The sequence below is a fragment of the Carassius auratus genome, unplaced genomic scaffold, assembly GCF_003368295.1.
Source record: "Carassius auratus strain Wakin unplaced genomic scaffold, ASM336829v1 scaf_tig00003633, whole genome shotgun sequence".
Taxonomy (NCBI): Eukaryota; Metazoa; Chordata; class Actinopteri; order Cypriniformes; family Cyprinidae; genus Carassius; species Carassius auratus.
Window position 1 is genome coordinate 74,388 of NW_020523535.1, and position 25,697 is coordinate 100,084.

Below are 25,697 nucleotides of genomic sequence, written 5' to 3' on the forward strand. Positions count from 1 at the left end.
ATATGCCCAAGAGTCAAATCTTTGCAATCAACACAGGATAACTTCATAATCCGGAAGAAAGATGAAGGAAGATGTGCGATTTGATAATGTGACTGGAAAACTGTTTGATTATATTTTCTGTTGTACTAAGATTTATGAATTTTCCTTTTTTTATATAATAAAGGTGCATGTAAATTATTATAAATGATCAGTACAATGTATATTTTCTCTCAAACATCTGAGGTGCAAAACATATGCAAATATACATGTGTTTTCATTTAAAAGTCATTTTTAAAAATGTTTTAGAGTGTTTACTCAAATTATAGTATCAAACTATCATATTTTTAAAAAATGTGAATGCCTTTATATATCCTTCCATGAAAACAAAGTGATTTGTTCATTTATATTTATTTATTATATTATTTATTTATTCTCTTTATATTTATTTATTCTGTACATGCATTTAGGAAATCAATGATATGTGCTTCTTTATAAATTCTTTAAACCGTTTTTATGAATGCATTTAAGATGCTATAGATACTGTAGTATAACACTTTATGACATATGTATAAAATATAATATTTTGCCCGCTTTTGAAGAATTATTCAAAAAAATAAATAAAAAATCCTAAAAATACTACAGGTTTCTTTCTTCTTCTTTTTTTCTTTTTTTTTTTTTCTTTCGGAAACTCAAGCTGGAGATTTTTTAAAATTGTTCACACAAACATGATTACTTTATAATGAATAAGTTGTCCTTAAGGTGGTGCTGTTTCAACAAGGCTATATGGACTGCTTTGAGAATTCACACTTGCATGGAGCCTCTTACTTGTTTGTATATGTTTAATCCTAAACTATTTAATTAAGACACTATTTATTTTGTAATATTATTTTTTTTATTTATTTTTTATACATGTGCATTATTCAACTGTGGCCAAATACTCGAGTCTGACGCTTTTAATTCTTCCTCTGCACCTTAAGCACTTCAAAGCTACTGTAAAAATAATAGTAATAATAATAAAATCTAATATTGTGTATCAAGTTTTGATTAATTAATCCAATAATTATATGCTAAGTGAGCCTAAAATAACTTAAGCTAAATAAAACGCTAAATAAAAATGTATTTATTTATTTATTTATTTATTTATTCATTCATTTATTCATCACTTTTATGATGCACAGTTAGCTGAGTCAGTTAGGAAAGTACCACTCATACCAAAAAATGTAGTCTACATAGCGCATAGTGAGTGCATCTCTATGGAAGACCAAAAGGACCAAAATGTTTAATGTTTCACTCATTAAACACATGTTGTTTGCACTTGAAAAATCAGTGCATTAAATACACTTATTCAACAAATATAAAACGCGTTAATTAATGAATTACAGTTAACCAGTTTGAATGGGTGCGTGTCATTGGCAGCTGAAGACTTGGGTCAAACCATTTCTGTGAGCTAAGGGGGGTGTTTTTATATGGCTACCACCATTTAACAAGCTATAGATCATCTTATTCAGCTTATTTGTTTTGTATATATATATATATATATATATATATATATATATATATATATATATATATATATATATATATATAATTTATAATTTCCCTCCACTCGTGACTTTTTGTAAATAAACATATTAGTAGGTATTCTGGCTTTTATAGTGAGATAAATTTAAGTTAACATCAAAACATTAACATTTGAAATAAGTTACAGTGAAGGTATCCCCCTTCGCGGATCCGGATCAGGTTGTGTGCACACCTTAAATCCAGTTTAGTAAAAATATTTGCCTCTCTGAGTTGTTCAAGGGCAGCTGGAACTATAGGGAGCAAGCGAACTTGACTGTAACATTATTCAAACCTTTGTAGTCGATACAAGGAAGAAGTCCACCATCCTTTTTCTCTACAAAGAAGAAACCTGCAGTGGTTGGAGACATTGAAGTGTGTATAAATCCATTGTTTAAGGCTTCTTTGATGTAACTCTTCATAGCTTGGGTTTTGTAATGGGTTAGTGGGTATACTTTACTTTTGGGCGGCATTGCTTTTGAAAGGGGATCGATAGCACAATCCCAGGGATGGTGAGGTGGTAATTGGGTAATTGGGTAATCGGGACTTTGGTGGTTTGTTCAGTGACAAGGCTTGTACGAGTGCGTACAATGGGTTAAGCAAAAATTTGACTAGCAGGCTAACTCACCATGATGCCAGGAAATAACTTGGTCATGAACTGATAGCCAAGGAAGCCTAGAAATTATTTCATATCTTGGAGAGTCAATTACATGAAATGAGCCTCTTGATGGAACAGGCCGACTTGGAGTTGAATGGGGTGAGTTTGTTCCATTATGCCATCTACAATGGGTGAATGATCAACTGCTCGGATCTGGATAGGTGGTTTACAAGGTTGAGTGAGAATATTGTATTTGATGACGATGTCTCTGTGAATGAGGTTTAAGGCATTTCAAGAGTCAATCAGAGCCTCAACAAATTTGAGGACTCATCATAAGCCATTTGAACAGTAATGGTGAATGTTTTAAATGGCAGGAGAAAGAACTGATATTTACCCGGGGTGTGGGGTTAGAGAACGTTTGAGACTTGTGTGGGCACTTCATCCTATGATGTCTGGCCTAACCACAATAGAAACACAAGTTGTGCTATCATCATCGAACTCTATCCTCCTTAGAGAGCCTTGAAAGACTTAGTTGCATAGGTTGCTGATTGGTGGCCAGGGGAACTGAGCATGACTGTGAAAGAGTTGATGTACTTGACAATGACCCATAAGCAGGTTTTCTCTTAGGAGCATTCCTCAATAGGTTATCAATCCTTATGGCTAAATCCACAAACTCAGAGAAAGTTGAAGTCTTACCCTTGCAGGCCAGTTCTGCTTGAAGTTCTCGAGTTAAGCTTCGCTGGAAAACTGCTTTCAGTGTGACATCATTCCATCCACTCTGTGCTGCCAGCATTCTGAACTCCACTGCGTAGTCTGCTGCCTAACAATTGCCTTGGTACACAGAAAGTAATTGCGTCAAAATATCCCTGGCCCCGGCGGGATATTCAAACACATCACATAGCTGTTGTTTAAAGTATTCATAAGAGGTATAAATAAGTGAATCTGACTCTCAAACATCAGCAGCCTGGTAATCACTCTTCCCATAATAAGTGTCATCAAAAAAGCACATTTCTGGTTATAAGAAGCAAACTTGCCTTTCTGTTGGTCAAAATACATTTCTACTTGTCGGATAAAATCTCTACATTTATCCACTGAACCATCAAATTTATCAGGAATGGCAAGGCTTACCATTTGTTGCATGGGTGGAGGAAGTGAACAAGTATAATGTGTCAGGTATTATACTCAGTGTCAGATGGACTGTAGGCTTTCAAATAGTTTTTGGTTGCCTCGCTCTGAAACTTCTGCTGGATTAATTGGTGGCAAAATATTCTGTAACGAGGAGGCTGAAGCTGAGTGAGGATCTATATGCAGAAGTTTATTTAAAGGGCAATCCAGAATCAGCATCAGAAAACAGGCAGTTGTCTAAACACAGTCAACCAGTCCAATTGGCAGCCAGAACAGAGGGAAAATCCAGTAATCAGAAGTAGTATCAAACAGGCAGATGTCATACACAAATATCAACAGGTAATGGTAATAGAACGCTCGGTGAGACTGGCAATACTTTACAAAGAGTGTTTGGGCAAGCCATGCTTTATGGCTGCCAAACAGGAAGTCACCAACAAGGCAGCAGATGGAGATTGACAGTCAATACTCAGGTGAGGGCTCCCTCTGCTAGCCTGGCATTACAACTCCTAAGTAACTAAGACGACATCTGAACAATCCTAAAATGGCTGTTGCCAGCAATCTACCTCGGAATATTAACATTTTAGAAATATTTGAGGATAATTAATTTTTAAAAATGATTGCGTTTGGAGTTAATCCCAAACTTAAATTTTTGATTATATTCTTAATATATAGCTGATCTCGCATCCAGTTTGGTTTTCTTTTATGTTTGCATGTCTTACTGTCAGCCATGATTATTCTACTATGGTAATTAAAAGGCTGTTTATGTGCATATTACCAAAATTGTATTAGTCGCTTAGTCTCAGAAAAAAAAAAAAAAAAAATCCATATGAAGTGGCGAAATCACACAATCTGGGATGGATAAATTGTTAATGTGGTAATATACATTAGTACATCAGGCAGGACATCCATATGCTCAACTAACATTCATCATCTCAATGCAGTGTACTTGCTGTTTTTCCCTAACACATTAATAAATTTTATATTTGCCGGTGCACTCTGGCAATATTTTTTTGCATGTGCTTGAGCGCTCATTAGGCTATGTAGGTTCTATGATTTATAAGGTTTATTAATAAAAGTGTGACTAATAGTCGACTAATGGTTAAAATTAATGACTACTAGTCAACCAGAAAAATCTTTAGTCGAGGGCAGCCCTAATACATATTGACTAATTGTTTATGAGAAGCATATAAAAGGCTGAAAATTAGCTGAATTTATAGCCTACTTGTTTTATTAGTGACACTTATCCTACATTTTAAAATCTTTATTTGAATGTGGCAATTAGCATTTTTATTTTAAAACTTTTATTTGGCAACATAATATCGTGCTCAACAATATTTCTATGAAAAAGAATCTCTGAAAGAGACTATCAGCCAATCGGTGCGTATTTAGTAAGTATGCTGTCATCCTCCATAGCAACTAGGTCAACCCCGCCCTTACTCTTAGCTTAAGACTTCTGTTTATTCCTTAGTAAAGTTTTGTCTCAGCAGCTTTGTGAATAGGTTTTAAGAGAAAACGCTTAGCTAAAAACTTTTACTGCTATTTAGGTGAACCCTTAATGGTAAGATAAATAGTTTTGTGAATGCTAGCCCTGATCCATAGCATGTTTAATGGCGGTAGCATGGTCTATGAATGGCACAACTCCCTAAGCTCACAGAAATTGTTTGATCCAATTCTTCAGCAGCCAATGACACTGACCCGTTGAAACTGTTTTCCACACTATTTAAGCATCATGTATTTAATGCGTGAAATTGTTGATGTGTTAAAATTCGTGTTGTTGGCCCTTTTGGCCTTCCATACATCTAAAGTGATCAGCACGCATGAGATTTGCTGGTGAAGTTTGAGTTGGGTGGAGATTTGACGCCCTCCTCCTTCGTGACTCCTCCTCCAGCACTCCGCTCGGGTTCGCTGTGATTTCATACCGAAGTCATACTTGACATTCCAGGTTTACTGTCAAATCAGGAGAAAAAATTCTACAAAAACATCAGCGTGGTTTGCATTTGTAAATGTGCTCATGAGATAAAACCCGAATTCCCTTTTTGCCCGCAGTAGAGTAGAAGTTTGCGTTTAAGGTAAGTGCAAAACTTTTATTGCACGCCTTTGTTTCTTGCGGTCATTGCGCTCGCGCTGCAGTTTTTACATGATTCTCATTTTTGGCATTTTTCTCGGAGCTGCTTCAGTGATGCTGCTTCGCACACTCACTCACCTGGCTTTACATATGTAAACTATTTGCTGATATTTCAATACAAACTTGTATCCATGGAATATAGATATTGAGTATGAGAATGAGTGTGAGAAAATGTGTACTTCTAATTTAGTGGAGCAAATAATTTTAATCACATTTATTTATCGTTTCATTGCTCATCTCCACACTTTTTTTTTAAAATGGTGAACAAATAAGATTGATTTACATGTTTTAACTTAACTGACAAGTATGTGTCAATACAATAATTCAATACATTTAAAGTTTTGTTTGTTGTTCTATGTTTTAATATATATATATATATATATATATATATATATATATATATATATATATATATATATATATATATATATGTATATATATATATATATATATAATTATCAAAAGTAACAAAAAAATACCTAGATCTTTATAGATAAATTAAAATCATTAAATTCTACACTACTTGATCTAGCTGTGCAAAACCATTTTGTCCTAAATTGTGTTACATTTAGTTATTAAAAACAGGTTGACTGTATGATGTGCAATCCATTAACTGATGTTTAAAAACCGATGTTTATGATTCAAGAAGTTTAAATCATGCTCTGAAAAGTTGACAGTGTATAAATGTGTAAAGAAAAAAAAAAGGTTGTAAAGAATTAGTTTAATATTGGCAGCGTCTTTGTTTTATGTAGGTTAATTAGCTTTAAGCCTGTAAAAATAACTCATAAAACCCAGCCTATTTATGACAAAATTAGACTGCTTAGTGTTAATTTCTCTGTCTTGAATTATAATGGACAGCATTGTTCGTATAAAGTTATCAGTATGATTCAGTTTCGGCTGTCAAAGGGAGTGTAATATTCCTTTTAATTAATTTAAGATCTCGTGCATCTTGGCTCCATCGTCACCCGTGTCAGATAAACGCTCCTCCTCAGTTTCACCGTGCAGAGATTGAACAGGTTTTTCAGGACGTGTAACGTTACAGTGAGCAATCAGAGGAGAATTTCATGCAACAAATATGCCAGATCGTAACAGTGGTGCCAAGAAAAAAAAACAAAAAACACTCCAGACATTTCTTTCAGAATACTTGTGGAAGTATGAACTCTTCTCTAAATGCTCCCACATAGTCTTTAACCCAAAAAAATGTTCAGTGATTGGACACTATTTTTTTTTAACATGCTTTCAATTAAGTGCATCCAATTAAGTTCATTATTATTATTACAAGAACACAATCTATTCATCATTGCCTGTCATTATTATTATAATTATTATTTTTAATCTTCCATTATTGCTTGATCTTTTCTGTATATTTATTTATATATTCATCAATTCAAGCAATATTGTTTTTAATATAGAATGTTTATTTTGTGGGAATTTTCTTGACACTGGTTGTGAAGCTTCAAGAGGGCCTGCAAAACATGACAAGTGAGCTCATTGCTTTAAATAGCACTGCAGTGTGTTCTTTGTGCTTTCGACCGGTGCACTGTGTGAGAAACGATGACTTACTGATCTACACCAGTACTTCTGTCGTCCTTAGGGCTAGATTTTAGGGTTGACCCATTTTTGTGTGTCTCCTGGGGCGTGGAGGTCAGGTGTATTGCGTCTGTAAATCCAGACTTCAAAATTGTCACTCCTTGTATAAATTTCCTGTTGATCATCTGGTGTTAGACATTTTAGTTTGGACTTAGATATGTGTGACGAATTCTTTCCGTATGTGGCATACAACTGCATTATTTTCTTAGACATATGGAAGAATTCAAGTTCAGTTTTCTGGCTAAAGGTCGGGAGGGCATTTTTTTTTTTTTTTCGGAGGGAATTTTTGGAGGTGCCCACAGTGAGATATGGAGACTGATGCTTTGTTCTAAAATCTATACAGCATTTTAAAGGGTAAAGGATACATTTTAAAAGCTTACCCGAAAAGGGTAAGTCCTTAAATAGGCCTAGTCCTTAAAGTATGAAAATGAATTATGCTACCTGTTAAGACAGCATGATTCAGCCAAATCAAATTCAGCATCACATTTTCTCCACAGAAGGCAATCTCAGAAAGCATTGTGACAAAAAATTCAATAAGGTGGACAGCCAATTTCTGATAAATGTTGATTACAAATACTGTACATGTATTTGTAGAATTCATTCAGTAGTGAAAATTATTAATACAAATTATTAAGTGCAATTCAGCATTGACTGTATTATTTATTTGTTCTACATATTGTTATCCTTACTAAAGTATCCCATGTTAGCTTAGCGATACTAGCAAAAAATGCTGTTGAATTCAGATGAGTCAAGTTTCCCACTGTTCTTGCGGTTTGTGGAGTTTGTGTTTACGTAAAATGTTCCAAATCAGTGATTTATGAGATCTGTGAGTGGTGAATTCACTGTTTTCATTGGCTTTCAGTGACGGTTGCCAGGTGAACTGATATGCTGTGGAATGGCTACATATGTTACGTGGGCCACATGTTAGCAACTACAAACATGTTGGTCAGGATCTAGGGACTATGTATGTCTGGAGAGGAAATTGAGTGATAGAGAGTAGGCATCTGGGACTGTGAGAAAAAGCCCCATTTGAGATCATGATGAATCAAATGTAAACATTCACTGTAAGACTAAGCCTGTTGATGGTTTTGGGGCTACACACTAGAGATTACATTAAAAGCAAGAACTTGTGAAAGTGACGCTCTGTAGTACATGCGAAAGTTGAGTACATTTTAACACTTTGTTCCATACTTTAGGCATCCATTGGCTGATGATTATTGGTGAGAGAAAGGTTAAGTTGTGATTTTAGAAATTAAATTCATTGTAGTGTCTTTGCTCTTTACACACTATTCCAAATGAATTCACCAAAAATAAAGACCTACATTTCTTTCAGTTTAGACAATTTCCTTTGCTTGACAAAGAAAAAACTAATTCAACACAATCTGATGAGACAAATACTTTACGAGGATGCAATTTTGTATGAATACACAAAGTGCCAAAATAATAATAATAATAATGATTTATACATATATATAAATTCGGATAAAATTTTAAAATTTTGACTCCCGATCATGACAATTTTCTTTGATCTTGACATAAAATTGTTTTCTCATGATCAAAACTTAAAGGGGTCATATGATGTGATTTCAAGTTTTCCTTTCTCTTTGGAGCGTTACAAGATGTTAGTGAATAGAGAAGATACCTTAAGTTGCAAAGACTAAAGTCTCAAACCCAAAGAGATATTCTTTATAAAAGTTAAGACTCATCCACGCCCCCTTAAAACGCCTTGTTTAAACATGCCCCCACATGTCTACACTGTTAAAAATATTCCGTAAAATATACGGTAAAAAACCGGCAGCTGTGGTTGCCAGAATTAAACCGTAAAAAATACGGTAAAACCATTTTTTGTATAACGGTTTTATACCGTAAAAAAAAAATACAATTACACTGTTGTAGGTTTAAGTGTTTTACTTTATATTTTCAGTTTAATACCATAATTTAACTGATATAATATGAATAAACGAACTTATTGAAGCACTGAAATCTGTTCTGTACCTTTGTATTACACTGGTAACCACCAAAAGCAGGTGGTGATGAGAGAGTCACGTGGTGAAACAAAGCCCATCACAAGCCGCTTTTAAATTATAAGATACATAGAAGGTGCACGTGTCATTCACACAAGCACTAAACACCATCATGGTGAGACTCATTAAACTGAAATATGCAATAAACATTAATTTAACAACATTTTATGTAACATACAAACCTAATAAACATAACAGATGCGAAAAAATTAAGAAGAAACATAGTTATTTCAAAGAAAAAACATCAAATTCAAACAAAATTTGAAATGCAACGCAGAGAATTCTGGGAACGTAAGTTTACATTTTTTCCCTGTAAAGTTTACAGGAAATTACCGTTAACCAGTAAACAGGTTTGTACCGTAGCATTTTCACAGTTCAACACAAATATTACAATGCCGGATGTTCTGAATAACAGTCTGTAAGTACATTTACATATTTAAAAGGGTTAGTTCACTCAAAAATAAAAATTAGGCTGCGTTTTACTCACCCCCGAGGCATCCTAGGTGTATATGACTTTCTTCTTTCAGACGAATCCAGTTAAAAATGTAAAATTGTCTTTGATCTTTCAAGCTGTTTCATGGCACTCGACTGTTGTTGCATTACTTCTGTCCAAAAGACGTGAAATAAAATGCACCCTTCCATAAAAAAGTAAAATCAATAAGTGTCTCACACGGCTCCGGGGGTGAACAAAGACCTCCTGTAGCGAATCAAATTGATTTTTTTTTTTTTTTAAATATCCATATTTAAAACGTAATCACTTTAATCTAGCTTGCGCTCAATGTTGTAAACTAAGCCGTTCCGGGAGCATGACGTATGAGGTCAGCGTTGCGCATGCGCCGTTAAGTCTCGTGAAAACCAACATTTGTTTACAGGATCAAAGGAAGCAAAGTTTCCTTACTTTAGCAATGGAAAATCAGTCTCATCTTGGCTTATATCGAAATCCTCCGACATTCTTCTTTACAAATCTTCATTTTGTACTTATAGGCAGTGACCGTTGTTTTGTTTTGATCACTCTGCTGCGTTTCCACGTGTGTCACTTATGAGCGGCGCATGCTCAAAGCTGACCTCATATGAAATTCCCCCGGAACAGTTAGCACAAGCTGGATTAAAGTGATTATTACATTTTTGATTATTACGATTAACATATGTTTTTAAACAAATGTTGGTCTGAATAAAGAACGTCACATACACCTAGGATGCCTCGGAGGTGAGTACATTTTCAAGCCTAATTTTCATTTTTGGGTGAACTAACCCTTTAAAGGATTTGCCATCGATGATTCAAACATGAGTTTTGGGCAGTGTAGAGTAGCGTTTGTTGTTTGTCATTTCTCTGATCACAAATGCAGACATGGTTTTATTTTATGTGGTGTGGTGCACACATAAAAAGACAGTAAAAGTCATTATACTCAGTAATTATGTCCCCACTGGATGCAACAAATGCCTCGTTTATAATGGGTTTTATTGTTTTTGTCTTGTCGCACTGGTGTTCTGACCCGGGAAACAGCATGCAATTTGTTAAGGGGAGTAACATTTTCGTCACATGCTTGAGGGATTCGGCCAATCAGAGCACACCTCGCTTTTCAGAATGATGAGCTTTGTAAAAATCTACGTGTTTCAGAAGGCGTGGCATACAGGAGAAACAATGATGTAGAGTATGTGGAAAATTTATGTGTTTTTGTCAACATTAAGCCAATTAAACACATTTCATTACACCAAATATCCAAAAATAATGTTATTTTTATCAACATCATATGACCCCTTTATTTTTTATTTTTACCTGAAAACAAATACAGTACTAACATAACTTACAACAATAATGATAATAATGAATTGTTTTTTATTTCAGTTTGTTATGAGCAAAAGCTGCATATTTTCATTCTTGTTTCTGAGTTCCGAGGTTTCCTTTCCAAAAGGCTACCTGTTAGAACAAAATAATAGGATGTTTCCAATGGGTGTTCATTGTGACAAAAACAACAATGAAATCATATCAATCACAGACAGATGTTGTTTTATTTGTGTCTGCCTAGCAACAGAGTTGTCATTACAGAAGCGTGAGCGGCGTGCCTTCAGCCTTCAGACAACAATTCTTAAATTCTTTTAGCTTCTTGGATTCAACCCACATTTTTTTCCTCATCTGTTTGAAATAAAATTAGACATACATTTATATATATATTAAACTTTTTGATGTTTTTACGTGTCATGTTTATGATTTTTATCCACCATATCTGCTGACTTTTACATATGGGCTAATGTCATTTGATGAAATAAATTAATGCATTATTAATTCTGAACCGAGTAGCATCATCATTATTTGTGTATTTTACTTTTGATATTATCAATCTACAGCAAAAGAATGGCACTCCCAATAGGCTAAGGTACACTTTAATTAGTGCTGCTGTTAAATAACCATTTGGGTTTATGTCAGGATCACAAGAAAGCAAAAAAAAAAAAAAAAAAAGACAGAACGACAGAAAAAAAATAATACTCGTAAGTAAGAGAAGAAATGCAGTCAATTTAAATGATGCCCCTTGAAGGGAGGTGGGGGTGAATTCTCTTAAACTGCAGTAGCAGGTTGTACTGGTTTGACTTGGGTTGGTTCCATGGAAGGAAGAGAGATGTTTCTTGCCTCTTTTTAACATGTCTTTGTCTCTTTTGTGTGTCTAATGTAGAGTCTTTAGTCAGTAGAGATTGTGCTTTTTGCGTGGCTGCCAGCCGCCCTGCTTACTCTCTCATCCTGGAAGATTTTATAAATATATATGAATGCTGTGAAGATTAGACACAAATGTGTTCCTGAGACATTTTAGGAGATGTTTTTTTAAGGCATTTCTTCAAAGCCTCAATGTTTTGGTTTAGACATTTTTTTTTTTTGAAAATCATACTCTAAAACAGGCAAAGCACTTCTCTATATAGGGCAGTTTTAGCAGGATGTTGTCAAGTTGCCCGGTGAAATAAAGCACTTTTAAACTGATGTCAAAACAACATTTAGATGAATATATTCTCTTAATGACCCATTAAAGCGTCAGTGAATTCAGCGTAACTTGCCGATGCCTTAAAATGCTGTCCTTATCTGTAATCTGATCTAGGGCAGCAGCTGCTCGTCTACTTGTTGCCCTGTTGTTCATTGTGAAAGGCTGAGGGTGTATGTGTGTGTGTTGGTGTGGAGTGTGCAAGAGGAGGGTTGTTGAAGAGGCCTTTTCCCTGTTGACAAGCATTGCAGCTGTTTTTCCAAGTCTCTGAAAAGAACTGCCTCTCGTCTGTGCTGCTTAGCCCCTGCCAGATAACTGAGACTCAATTTGTGAATCACTATAGATTAATGGTTATTTATCCACCTAGCAGCACAAGATTAGATCCAAATGTACGAGAAAGTCTTGCCTTTGTCAAGTGTTGCTTTCATTTCTCTCATAAAAATATTTCTGGATCTACTCAGCTGAAAATATGAGTAAATAAATTCACATCACTCTGCTAATTCGTTAGAAAATGTAGTATATTTATTTAAATAATAAATTTAAATGTTAAGGCTCAGTAAGCTTTTTAAATGTATTATATATATATATATATATATATATATATATATATATATATATATATATATATATATTGCAAATAACTCTGGTAACTGATTTTAATGAAGATTATATCAATGTTATTTTTTTCTTATTGATTTTAGGGTAAATATATATTACATATATATTCATTCTTGATGTTTCATGAGATTCTTTCAGCAAAAACAAAAAGTCTCTTCAAATTTGATCAAAGAAATTTCCATCAAAATGTTGATAATAGCACAATGTGGGGTTAAAGGTTTAGACAAGATGCTTTTTTTACTGAACCCGGGTTATCCATCAAGAGTGTTGGATGCTTTTGGTTTGTCACTTGATTCTGTAACCTGATGTCTCTTCAGAGGCCAATCACTGCTGGTGTCGGCAGGAGACCTTTTCATGATGTCTGCTCACAGATAAGGCAACATGCTTGAAACCAAGGTCAATATTTACTCATCCGCACTACACACAAATATCCAAACATAAGCGAGAACATGCGCAACAATTCACATGCCTGAAAAGAAAGTCTAATGACAGAATTACTAATGTTTAGGTTTAATAATCTGTGTGCTCCCATGTTCAGTTGGCTATGTGAAAGTTTCAGGTCTTGGAAGCTAATATTTAATAAAGCTTTTCGCTGGTGCATTCATTTATATATGTCTTTTTCTGACCCTCGAAACTAGTATGTTATCCAAGTCTTGATGTTTATTTCCAGATAGAATTGCATTGGGTGAACCCAGCACACCTAAAGTATTGCAGTATTGTCCTTGGGGAGAGCTCTGTGTTTCCTGAGCCTTAGTGGATGCCTAAATTGGTCAGGCAACCCACACTCCCACCCCCTATGATTTCCCTGTTCTTCAGGCCTTTTTTGGACTGGGGTGCTCGTAAGCGAAAGGGAAGGAGAGAAGAGGAAGGGAGGTGACACAACAGATCTCCAGAGAGAGAGAGGGAGAGAGAGTTAGCGACACTGTGGCTTTCTTAATAAGGCCATGTCTGGAATGTCAGCCCTTCTCTCTCTGTAGGTCCATACCAGTGGTCCTCCAGTACCTATTTACGATAACCGCTTTAGCTCCACTCGTGCTGTTTCTGAAGTCCAGTGTTTTTGTTTTGGTGGTTTTTTCTTGCATATTTGCCATATTATGGTTATAAGAGTCACTGGTTGGGATGGATCCTTAAATTCCTCAACTAAATATTGTCTAAATATTTTCTACTACGCCAGCATAGTTTTAATGGATTTGGACTAGGAAAATATAACACGGAAATGTTTTATGATGCTTTGTTTTTATTAACCCCAAATGTAGATATACAGTAGCTTAGCAGTGAATCTATTGAAAAACGTTTATGTCTTGAAGAAAGATGAAGTATGTTTGAATGCCGAGGACAGAGCGTTCACCAAATCCATAGCCACAAAAATGCATCTCGGGTAGTTCTTATTAGTTTACTCTGTTTTTCAGATTCATTTTGCATCTGGCCTCAGTGACTTTTTTACAGAATGAAGGCACAGATGGTAATTTCCTTTAGATGAATGCCTGTATGTGTGATTTTAGAGAAATGATCTCCAACTTTAATTATGGCCAGTAATTGTTGATCACAAATTCTGTGTACACTCACATTAAAAATTATGGTTTGCTTTTTTGTTACATACTTTTATTGAGGAAAGGAAAATGTCATGAGAAAATGACAGTGAATACATTTATAATGTTATAAAAGTTAAATTTTATATAAATAATGTTCTAGTGATCTTACGGCAATACTTAAAGCCTTTGTATGTAATGCTTTATTGAAGTAATTTTAATGCATTAATTATGTTCTTTAAAGCACCTTATAATTCATTGTATGATCTAATGAATAAAAGTAATTACAGTTATAATACGTTATAGTGCTTATCTATTCATTGTTACACCTTTAGAAAGTTGAATGCATTTAAACACATGATAAACAAACCTTCAAACATTATAATGCATTTGAACTTTAGTTCCAAATATTTATGAAAATATATAATACATTACAATGTACACAATCAACAGTGTTGGGGGTAACGCATCACTAGTAACTAGTAACGCGCCTGGAAAAAATGTGTGTATTGCGAGTGCGTTGCGAGCGTGTCGCTTCCATTATGAGCGCACGTACCGCATTTGAAATAACGAACTTGAGCACAAAAAAAAGACGTGATATGTGAACACCTTGACTTCATCGGTCAAAATGTTTACTTTCGGTTAACGGTTAAATGGTCAATATGAGCATCCCTAACTGGCATATACACATAATATAACATACAAAATTAATACATTTTAAGCCACACAAAGTCAACATGTTGGTATTTCTTGCTCTGAATCTGAATAAAAGTTTATTGATCTTTGAAAAGGTGTACCTGTGTTATTATGCCATTATTATATTAGTTGAAACTGGTCTTAGAACGACAATATTATCGTTTATCACGATATTTAATTCGTCATCGTGACAGCCCTATTTATAACAAGTTACTTTATAAGTAATGCAAGTTACTTTGTTTTCTATTTATTGATTGAGACCTTTATTGTTTCCATGTTGAGGAATGCAAAAAGAATGTAATGTACAGTATTACTTTCCCAAAAAAGTAACAAAGTAACAGTTAATTGCTTTTTAGGGATTAATGCGATATTGTAATGCATTACTTTTAAAAGTAACTGTCCACAACACTATCAATACCTTTATAATGCATTATACATAAAGGCTTTAAGTAAAGTGTTACAGAAATTTCTATTCATCAGCGATTCCTGAAATAAATTCATCATAGTTTCCTCAAAAATATTAAGCGGCACAACTTTTTAACGTCTTACCAACCCTAGACTTATTGGATTTTATCATGAAAGTTTATATAGCATATTGAAATATTAGTTGTGGAGTTGGAAAGACAGATCAAGCCATGAACTGAATGATGCAAGCTATTTATCATGTTTGATAAAAGTATAAAATTAAGAAACATTTAAGATCAATTTGTTTTGAAAACCATGACAGTTAGTTAGTTTTGCTATTTTTATTGTGTCATAATATTCTTGAAAGATTCATGCTTTAAAATGTTTAAAAATGTTTTTCAGATTTTCTAGCAAGCTAATATATGTAGTAGGGCTGCACGACATTGGGAAATTTTATTTTTCTGCGATATATATTGCGATATGAAATCTAATCAAAATTTTTTTTGTATTTTGTCTGGACAAATAGACTGAAAAAAAATAATAAACAATGTGTTGATATGTCATTAAACCCTTATTAGTGCTTGCATCAAAATAATTTGTGAACAGCCAACTTCCACTGTCTGCTTTTGCCATGACATTGGCCAATTTTGCTCAGCCTGCCTTGTTGACACCAAGGAAATTTATCAGTGCCCTCACTACCATGATTTTCAATACCATGGCTATTAATACCGTCAGCCTTGAAAATCTGATATCTCGTCACCTGAACTTAACTTGACTTCAGAAGTCTGGAAAATCTGGCACCTTGCTCGGCAGCTCAGTGTGTCCTCCGCTCTGACAGCAATTTTCCTTTCCAATTCTCCTCTTTCTGCCATCTCATAATGGGATAAACTGATTGACACAGCTTATGCAAATGATTACATGATCCTGCAAGATTTTTTAATCATGGAAGGGTTGGGAAAAGCTCCAGCTCCAAAGGGGACATTCATAATCACACCATCTGGAATGATAGTTACAGTACTGTCAACCCTTCTATTGTTATTGAGCCGTTTCAATTAACCAATTATAGTAAGATTGTAAGACAGCCTGGAAGGTGCAGCTGATACCCCTGCAAAGTGAGCTGAGACCTTGTGTCTTTCCAAACTTATATTCCTTCTTCCACAGAACACAAAGTTAGATATTTGGAAGTATCTTCATGTAGTTGTTTAACAGTTAATGATTACAATGATTTACGTCCTATATTTTTAGATCTTCAGATGCCATACAATAGTTTCGTATTAAAAAAAAAATATATATATATATATATATATATATATATATATATATATATACATACATATATATATATATATATATATATATATATATATATATATATATATATATATATATATATATATATATATATATTTTTTTTTTTATTCACATGAAAAAAAAATAGAATTTGAGTTAAACAGATTATCGAAAAAGAAAAAAAATGTAGGATGAGCGCTTGGTACAATGTGTACGTTTTTGATTGGATGGAGGAGGAAATAAATGCAAGCTTGCAGCCAATTGTAAGAAAGGGACGAGGTTTACGTGAATTTTGTTTGGTGCGCTTTGTTCACTCTGACTTCATAGTTTTCTGAAATCGTAGGTTTCACTCATTCACCCATTCACTAATCCCTATATAGTGTATGGCAGTTCAGTGCACTATATCAGAAAAAAATTTACAAAATAAAGTGAACGAATTTGGACACAGACGTATATACACTGTGCCTCAGACAGCTAGAACTGTAACAGAAACATCTAAGTGACTTCATATTGTAATTATACACACCTTCATGCCAGTGGTTTCATCAATGGAATTATTATTAGATGGTATTATTATTCAGATGACTACACTACATACAGGTGATTAATGAAAACTTTTTTAAATCATCCACCAAATTTTCACCACATCTCTATCATCTCTTGTAGAGTAACAATAACACAGCCTCAGTACATTAGTAAAACATTAATCTGAGTAAATGCCTAAATAATACATTTTTATTTGGATAATGCATGAAATAAATGTTAAATCAGAATTATTTAAGATGTAAACAGCATCTCATTCAAACTTGCTCGCTCCCGCTCTCAGTATCTGTATTGGCTCCGATACTGGCATTTTCTGCCGTGTTGGGTGTCGGTCGGACGACCGATCCTAATCTGATATTGTGCTTATACTATTCTGTGTTATTGTTAAAGGAACACTCCACTATTTTTGTCAATAGGCTCATTTTCCAAATGCCCTAGAGTTAAACAGCCGAGTTTTACCATTTTTGAATCCATTTAATAGTAATAGTAACATAATAGTATTTTTGTCATAGATTATTATATATTCGTTCATTTGTTATTTTTCATTAAAATTAAGTTTATATTTAGTATTGTAGATTGTGTTTAACACACAAAAGAGTGACGATCAGGTCAACACACAGAAGTATAGAAATTACACTGATTAAATAATAATAAAAATGGTATCAGAATCGTCCGATACTTAGAATTTTCTGGATCGGATCAGATTTTAAAAAATGGTATTGTTGCATCCCTACACTGCACTGGATTATGGGAAATAGTGCTTCAGTGAGTGTATACCAGTTATACACACGAAATTGGAGAGGATTAAAAGTAGTGAATGAATTTAGGGAATTAACTTGTTCACTCAGAATTCGGACAGCACAACTAAATGGCTAGGATATAGTGGACTATATAGGTGATAGGGAGCAGTTTTGAATACAGCTTCTGACTGGTGGAATTTTCTACATAGAATCATAATCTCGTTTTTCTCGATTTAAATAGCACCACACTGGTTTGACACAATGTGAGGGATTTATTTATTTTAATTTACTGATGTGGATAATTCATTTATTTATTGATTTGTTATTTGTTCTATCTTTCTCCTAGTCCTGGGTGTGAGGGCTCACGTAGGGGCCCAGGTGGAGCCGCCACAATTGCAGCCAACGAGTGGAGCACCAACGGGAGCCCGGAGGAGGGGCAGGAGGATGGAGTGGATGGGATGGATAAGGCCGGAATGGACGGCGATGCGGAGGGCGTCTGGAGCCCTGACATTGAACAGAGTTTCCAGGAGGCTCTGGCCATTTATCCCCCCTGTGGGCGCAGAAAGATCATCCTTTCAGATGAAGGCAAGATGTATGGTGAGTCTTAAAAATGCTGAATATGCCTGTCGAGAGTCACTAGATGTATTTACTTTTTGCTCAGGTCAGACCTTGCCGGCAAAGCAATTGAAACTAAATAGAGTAGAAGTCATAAGAGAGATTTTTTTGTTTTTCAAATACTCCTAAAAAAAAAAAAAAAAATCATGGCTCAGCTATTTATTGCAGCAGTGCTGATATTGGGGAAAAAAAAAAGAAAAAAAAAATGGAGTCAGCCTCCTGCTTTATCACGTGTGACATTTTTCTCTTTATCATTGAGACATGACTCAATGATGATTTTAATAATGATAGTTATTAAAATACTTGATACTTTAAAGGAGTGGTTTCACGTTTGTTTGGGTTTCACAGTGTATAAATTACTACTTATGTACAGAGATATTTCTGGCTGCTACTAAGCACACATTTTCTAAAAGGAGGTCAGTAGATGATTGTTAACAGGTCAACTAGATTTATAGAAATCAAACAATGTTCTTTTTTTACATAATTGAATGAATATTGAACTGAAAGAAATTATAGCATTTAAGCCCTGTTAATTTTAAAAGTTTTAAATAATCTATTTATTTGTTGCAAATCATTAGCATGAACACCCAGTAATTAGTAAGGACTGGGCCAGTATTACACAATTTAGCATTGATAAACTCGACTTAATGTCCTACCCCTAATCCTTTTGTCAACTAATTTTGTTACCCTTCATGATTTGATAAATGATTGCTCACACAAATAAGCTCATTTGGATTTGAGGTGGTTTGACCTTTGACCCTCTCTGTAGAAAAGGCTTACAGAGACCAGCCCACATTCTTTTGTTTTTCCCCTTGGCTTGAAGGGGACACACATTCCACAACTCTGTGGCCTTTTCGTCCGCCATAATACTCTATCCACATCTGTCACACAAGCTCTAATCACCCTCACAACAGATGAAGAAGGTTTGTTTCAACAGCCAGGCATTTTGTCCTTTTGTAGAAGCGCAATCCGTCATCTGTGTGTGTCCTCGTACCCCTCTCGTCAAGATCATCCCCTTACACTCTCTTTACAAACAGCCCCATCCCAGACCAGTTATGATACTCCTGCCAGGACCCTGATGTCAATCTCCAAATGCGAACAGAGTCTCCTGATATGCCCCCCATCTCTTTTCCACCACAAGTGCACTCAAGTTCATCAGCCGCAATGTATACTTTGACTAGACAGCACTAAAATAGTCTGGCTATGTGATGCAGGCAGGAGAGAATTGTCCTAGTGACTTTTTGGGTTGTTTTTGGTCTCTCGTAGTTTGCTGTATACATTTAGTAAAGTTTCATTGAGGAATCTTCACCATGTCTAAAAAATGTCAACTAAAGTAAACGATGAAAGGATGAAAAGACGTAATATGCTATTCAATTTCACCATATAATCTTTAGTCTAATCCCACCAGGTATGTTTAAATGTACTCATTTTAAAAGTTAGGTTTATATGAGCCCTAAATATTGTAATCTGATTCACTCTTCCATTTACATGATCATTACATGTATTCCAAATCTAGAAGCCACTGTGATAATTTTGTGAAAGCTACTGTGTGTATTGCTGTTTTTGTCTCTAAAAAGAAAGCTGACAAATATGTCAGAAGAGGTTTTTTTAGCAAATATTCAAATAATATACAGTCTCCTCTTCTGGACAGTTCATAAGGCGTGAGGCGTGAATAATTATTCTCATGTTAAGGTGTACAGTGTAAGCTTAACTCTAAGAAAATTAATCAGATTCAAGCGTTAACATGCTTAATTTTTCATTTTGGTCAATTTATTTACGTCTACACCTTACAAAAATAAAACACGGTTTTATTATAGTAAAAGTGTATTTTTGGCTAATTGATTACCTTTTGTATAGCCACAGTTTCACTGCAAATACCGTGGTTAAACCATGGCTAGTGTAGAAATTATTTTTGTGGTTAATTTGTGGTTACCATGATTTAAATATAGTAACCATGTTTTGTTGTTGTTATTTTTTTTTTTATGTGCAGTAAATTCATTGTTCATTTTCATTAAGTTCAGTCAGTTCTTTTGAGGAGTTTATTTGAAGACTTTTCAGTCCAATTGAGCAATCAATCTGAATATAAGCTGATTAATTGGTTGCATGCAGATGTATTGGCTGTCAGGGGGCAGAAGCTTTAAAGGGGCTATAGAATGGAAAACTGTATTTACCTTGGTATAGTAGGTTCATAAGTGTTCTTTACATGGGAATGGCATTCCGTGAGCCTCAAACACCATTGTTTCCTCAGCATGTAAACCTTCTGCGTGCGAAAGACCACTGAAAAAGAGGCGAATCCCAACATAACACCGACTGTGACGTTACAGTCAGGATCATTAATGTTTATGTCCCCAACATTTGCATAACATACACCAGCCCCTCTAGGTCAGCCGGACCTGCAAAGCTGAATCAACGATGCAGTGTTCCCAGATGTTGCTATTAAAACAAACTAAAAACGGAATTCAAATAATTTTCCAATTAAGATAAAGATATCGCTGACCCTAAACTACAACTTCCTACTTTATTAACTTTCTAAAGTGTCAAAAAAAAGTGGAAAAGACAAGTCCAAAAATGCTTATAACAGCATGATCTGGCAATACGAATGGATCTCACAACTCTCTCAAGTCTCGTTCACTCCGCCAGTGTCTCACAGCGATCATGTTCATCATAATATCTCACAATATCATAATATTTCTCTAAATATATATCTTAGTCTCTTAGCCACATATCAGAGAACAATGCATTCTATGGCACCTTTAAGTAATGTTTTTCAACTATTAACAGGCCTAAACTTTTATCCATACATTTAGTTGGTATCAGAATCCTAATTGTAATAACAGGGTTGCCAACTCTCATGCATCTGGCGTGACACTCACTCTTTCGGCATCAATCTCACGCTGAAGTCCATGCGTGAGTGTCACACCAGATGCGTGAGAGTTGGCAACCCTGTTATAAATTGCTAAACCATCTTGTGTTAGCTCTGTTACAAACCATAGTTAGCTTGTGGTGAAGCAAGGTAACCATCATGGAACTTTATATGTGACTGATCTAAAACAATATACATAAGCAACAAGTTCATGGTTGCACTCATGAACTAGTATCTAGAATAGAGTTCCTCACATCAACCACATAGGGATTTCGGTTTGGCATTAGCATGATGCTAAGTTAACATTGTTGTTCTTTAATGATCACAAATAATACTTGGAGCACACAAATATTTAATTAAATCATCAATGTTTAATTAAATTTCTGAGATTGCCTTTTTGTGTGTTCCAGGCATGGAAAAATGAAAAAAAAAAAAAAAAACGTTTTTAAAAATTCAATTAAAGCAGCTCTAAATAGAGGGCAATAATAAACAGTCTATTTTCCAGTTAACTTTAACAGTTTAGGACTACATACGAAATAGATGGTACAAAATAAGCTAAAATAAAGGTTGTCTTTTATGCCAGGAACACATTTATGATGCCTTAATATGCTATGTATTGTAGGCAGCTCGCAATGCTTTCCTCTAGCAATATTTTTTTCTCAGGTATGCTGTGGAAACTCAAAGTTCAAGTTTTACTTTGTCCTAATCATCACCTGTTCATGCTGTCTTCTAACAGAAAGCAGTTTTTCTAATAAAGTTCACTCTCATTGCACTGTGGAAAGACTGGTTAAACAATTTGATGTTCCCATCCAGTGTCTGGTTGCTATAATGAGCTTGATTTGTCATCATCCCGCAGCTGTGATGTCTTGCCAGTTTCTTGTTTAAAGTCTCAACCTGCAATCGTTTTAGTTTATCGCCAGTGTGTCAAAGCTGTTTGAGAATTTATATATCAACGCTAGCGTTTAGCAAATTATCTCAAGGTCTTTTCTGAATTAGGCTAATTTGTGGCTCTGTTCATCATTACGCATGCTTTTATGTTAGTAGTAGCTATTTGTTGAGCTTGTTGATAGTTACGGTTGTCTGTTTTCAAGTGAAGTTTTGAATTAGGACCATCTCGGTTGCACAAGTTTCTCAGATGTGATGGATCCTCTGAGGAGATATCACAGAGAACTGCTGTTCCTCCATTTGTGAGATTAATCACAAATCACAGCCCTTTTGCATAAGATGGGTGGAAATGTACTATAGGAAATATCTGGACTGTGGCATAGTGGTTAGTGAACATTGTGCCATGGTGCTCATGTGGATGATGCAGGTTCAAGCCTGACTTTTGACTTTTTCTGACATTTTATAGGTGTTCAACATTGTTAGTCTGTGTCAAATATTGGCGATTTTTTGCAAACATTTCTTTGAGTAACATGACCATTAATATGAACTCACAATTGAATGTAACATAAAACAAATGATTACTTTTTGTTAAAATCTTTATTTATGCCAAAAAAGCTTACATTTATGTGACTTTTTGTTCGCTGTATCAGCCATGTTGCCGAGAAAATTTATACCCCTTGGTTTTAAGTGTGGTACTGAAAAATCGTAGTTTGAAGGGCTATCTGGCCCTTCCCCTTACCCCTACCCCTCCAACCAAAAGAGAATCAAGACACCCCTACCCCTTCATGTGAATGCGTGAAACGGGGAAAGGGGAAGGGCTAAGGGGTAGAATTGGGATTGGGCCTTAGACTACAGGGATCTGGAGGGACTTAAGGGTCAAAGGTGAAGGTTTGCTCTTCAGGTCAAAGGTCAGGGCGTATCCTTCCATGTTTCAAAGGGTTAGAAGGGTTTAATTTTAGTGAGAAAGATGTACATGTACATCTTTAGATGTTCTTCACTTCAGATAAATAAAAGCCTGAAGTGGTATTATGAGATGGTATCATTTGAAAAAGTTTTTGAACTTTTGATCTCTCTTAGTGGAGATGAACCAACTGTCCAGTTGCCTCATGCTCCAGGTCGAATGTTTTGGCAATTCTGGTGTGTGTTCATATCTGTTTCAGAACGAGTCAAAACATGTTCGGCATGATTGCCAGTGGCTCAGACAGGATCTTCCGGAAATGTTTGAACTCACAAATATTTACACATACTGTTTGCAATTATTTCCTTTGCCCATCTACGTCATACTTCATAGTTGTTATAGACGGTTTCATCGGGCGCACGCGCCTGGACCTATGTTAACTTCCGGTCTGTGTTGTGTATATCGGTCTGGCTGCGGTGCCATCTACAAACGCAGTTAAAGCCAAGGTGATGAGTAGACTGAAGTTGAGCTCAGGTGGCTGTGCTGCGGGATGTGTTTCCCATACATTTATTTATTTTTGGAGACTCGCAACAATTTTAAAACTGATCGATTTTCAAAAAGGCTTCGTTAAATAAACATGAGTAACGTAACCTTATGTAACGTAGTGCACGTTTAATAATAATAATTCTTTACATTTATGTTTAAATATCAAAGCGAGGCACAGGTGTTTTTATATCGCTGTATTTCTGAAAGAAGACGTGCATGTTATATGCCTGATAAAGCAGCGTGTGAGCGTACCAGCTCTGCTTTGTTTACAGCTGTTACTGGGGAAACCTCTATTTCTCGCGCTTTATGTCTATGCTTTAAAACATCTCCTGCTGGCAAATAATGAATTAGCATTTTCATTAAGTCCGCCTGATCCACACAAAAAACACATTTTGTTTGTTATCAAAAAATATCTACTCTAGAGGGACTTGGCTGTTGTTATTGATTCTATTTGGAGTCTACCGGAAGTTAAGTTAGGTCCACAAAAGCGCTCACGCGCATTAACGTTTGTTTGTGTTGATGCCGTTGAAACCGTCTATATAAATATGTATACATATTGCTAGTGACTTATAGTAAGCTTATAATTGCATGCATCTCAAGTAAGCACCTAAAGTACCAGTTTCTTTAGAAGGTAATTCAAGTTTCTGTTCTATCCTCTTCCCCAGCATAAAGTTCTAGAAAGAGTGTAACTATGTGACATTTATTGTTCCGAAGGTATGCCGTAACAGAATTGCATATGATAGTTGTCACTTTGCTGCTATTTTGTATTTAAAAGTGCACTAAGGAACTATTGTCCACTTTCAAAAATAAGTATTTTATTTTTTTTATCTTTACCTTTAAAGATATTTGTAACACTTTAATTTGAGGTAAAATCACTTTACAATAAATTAAAAGGCCACAAAGAAGAAAGTGCATTCTTCTTATATTATTTGCAAGTCTTTTTAAATGCTGAGTATTTTTTTACGTTGTAGTAGAAATTGTATTTCTGTCATCTGCACTGAGGAATATAAATGTTCTAAATGTATTAGTAGTATGTACTTTCACATGAGATAATGTACGCAGTCATGGTGTAGAAAAATGTGTTTTATAATGCAATGTTAAGATTATGGGCCCTATTTTAACGATCTGAAACGCAAGTGTCAAAGCGCGAAGCGCAAGTAACTTTGTGGGTGGGTCTCGGCGCTGTTGCTATTTTCCCGGCGGGATAAATGGCTCTTGCGCCCGGCGCAAATCTAAAATGGGTTGGTCTGAAGTAGCTTCATTATTCATAGGTGTGGTTTGGGCGTAACGTGAAATAAACCAATCAGAGCGTCATCCAACATTCCCTTTAAAAGCAGGTGCGCAAGTTCCATTATGGATTGCTATTATTATGGCGTATTTACCAGGCGCACGCCAGGAGCGGTTCACAGCCCAGGAGACTGATGTTCTTGTAAGAGCAGTGAAAGACAGAGAAGTTGTGTTGTATGGGGATGGGAGAAACCAACCCAAAATTGCGTCGGTTAAACAGGCGTGGGAGGAAATAGCCACAATTGTTTCATCGATTTTTTTTCCTGGTTCTTGACGGACAAACATATTTGTCAGATGTCCTTACATAGCCTTTATGTCTTGCCACTATTGGGCAAACAGGTCTGATCCTTAATTACTACAATTAGCCTGAATAATTTGTAAGCTAGATTTATGCCTATTTTTTCACATCTTCGTGGCACACCACAATGATTTCCGTCATCTAATGTGTTAATATTTTTTTTTAGTGTAACAGTTTATGATTTGCAAAAATAACTGTTGCATCTGTGTAGATTACATGAGCAAAGTGTATGCGCGTTGTGCACGCTATACATTATGGTCAAGCTTGCGCCCTTAAAATAGCATAATGAACAACGCGCAACGCGCCACTGACTTTAGACTAGGTTTTTTCTGGTCAGTGGCGCAATTATTTAATGGAACAGCAAAATAGCACCAGGGATTGTTTGCACCGGAACACGCCTCCTTTTTTGCGCTGAACCGCCCAGGGAGCGCAAGTTCATTCACTAGTTTAGCGACGTGCTTCTGTGGAGGGAAAAGCGCGCTTTGCGCGGGTGCAAAATAGGAATGACACATGCGTCGGT

General features: G+C 35.3%; 1 protein-coding gene across 4 annotated transcripts in view; it reads left to right on the top strand.

Moving 5' to 3' along the window:
• Nucleotides 1–5,142: 5,142 nt before the first annotated feature.
• Nucleotides 5,143–25,697, top strand: part of LOC113070258 (transcriptional enhancer factor TEF-5-like) — a 37,717-nt gene continuing 17,162 nt past the window's right edge. For all 4 annotated transcript variants that reach the window (XM_026243479.1, XM_026243480.1, XM_026243478.1 and 1 more), the window contains exons 1-2: nt 5,143–5,328; nt 18,132–18,382. In XM_026243479.1, the coding sequence (XP_026099264.1) occupies nt 18,244–18,382 (139 nt within the window). In that variant the 5' untranslated portion in view covers nt 5,143–5,328; nt 18,132–18,243. The remainder of the gene's footprint in view (nt 5,329–18,131; nt 18,383–25,697) is intronic.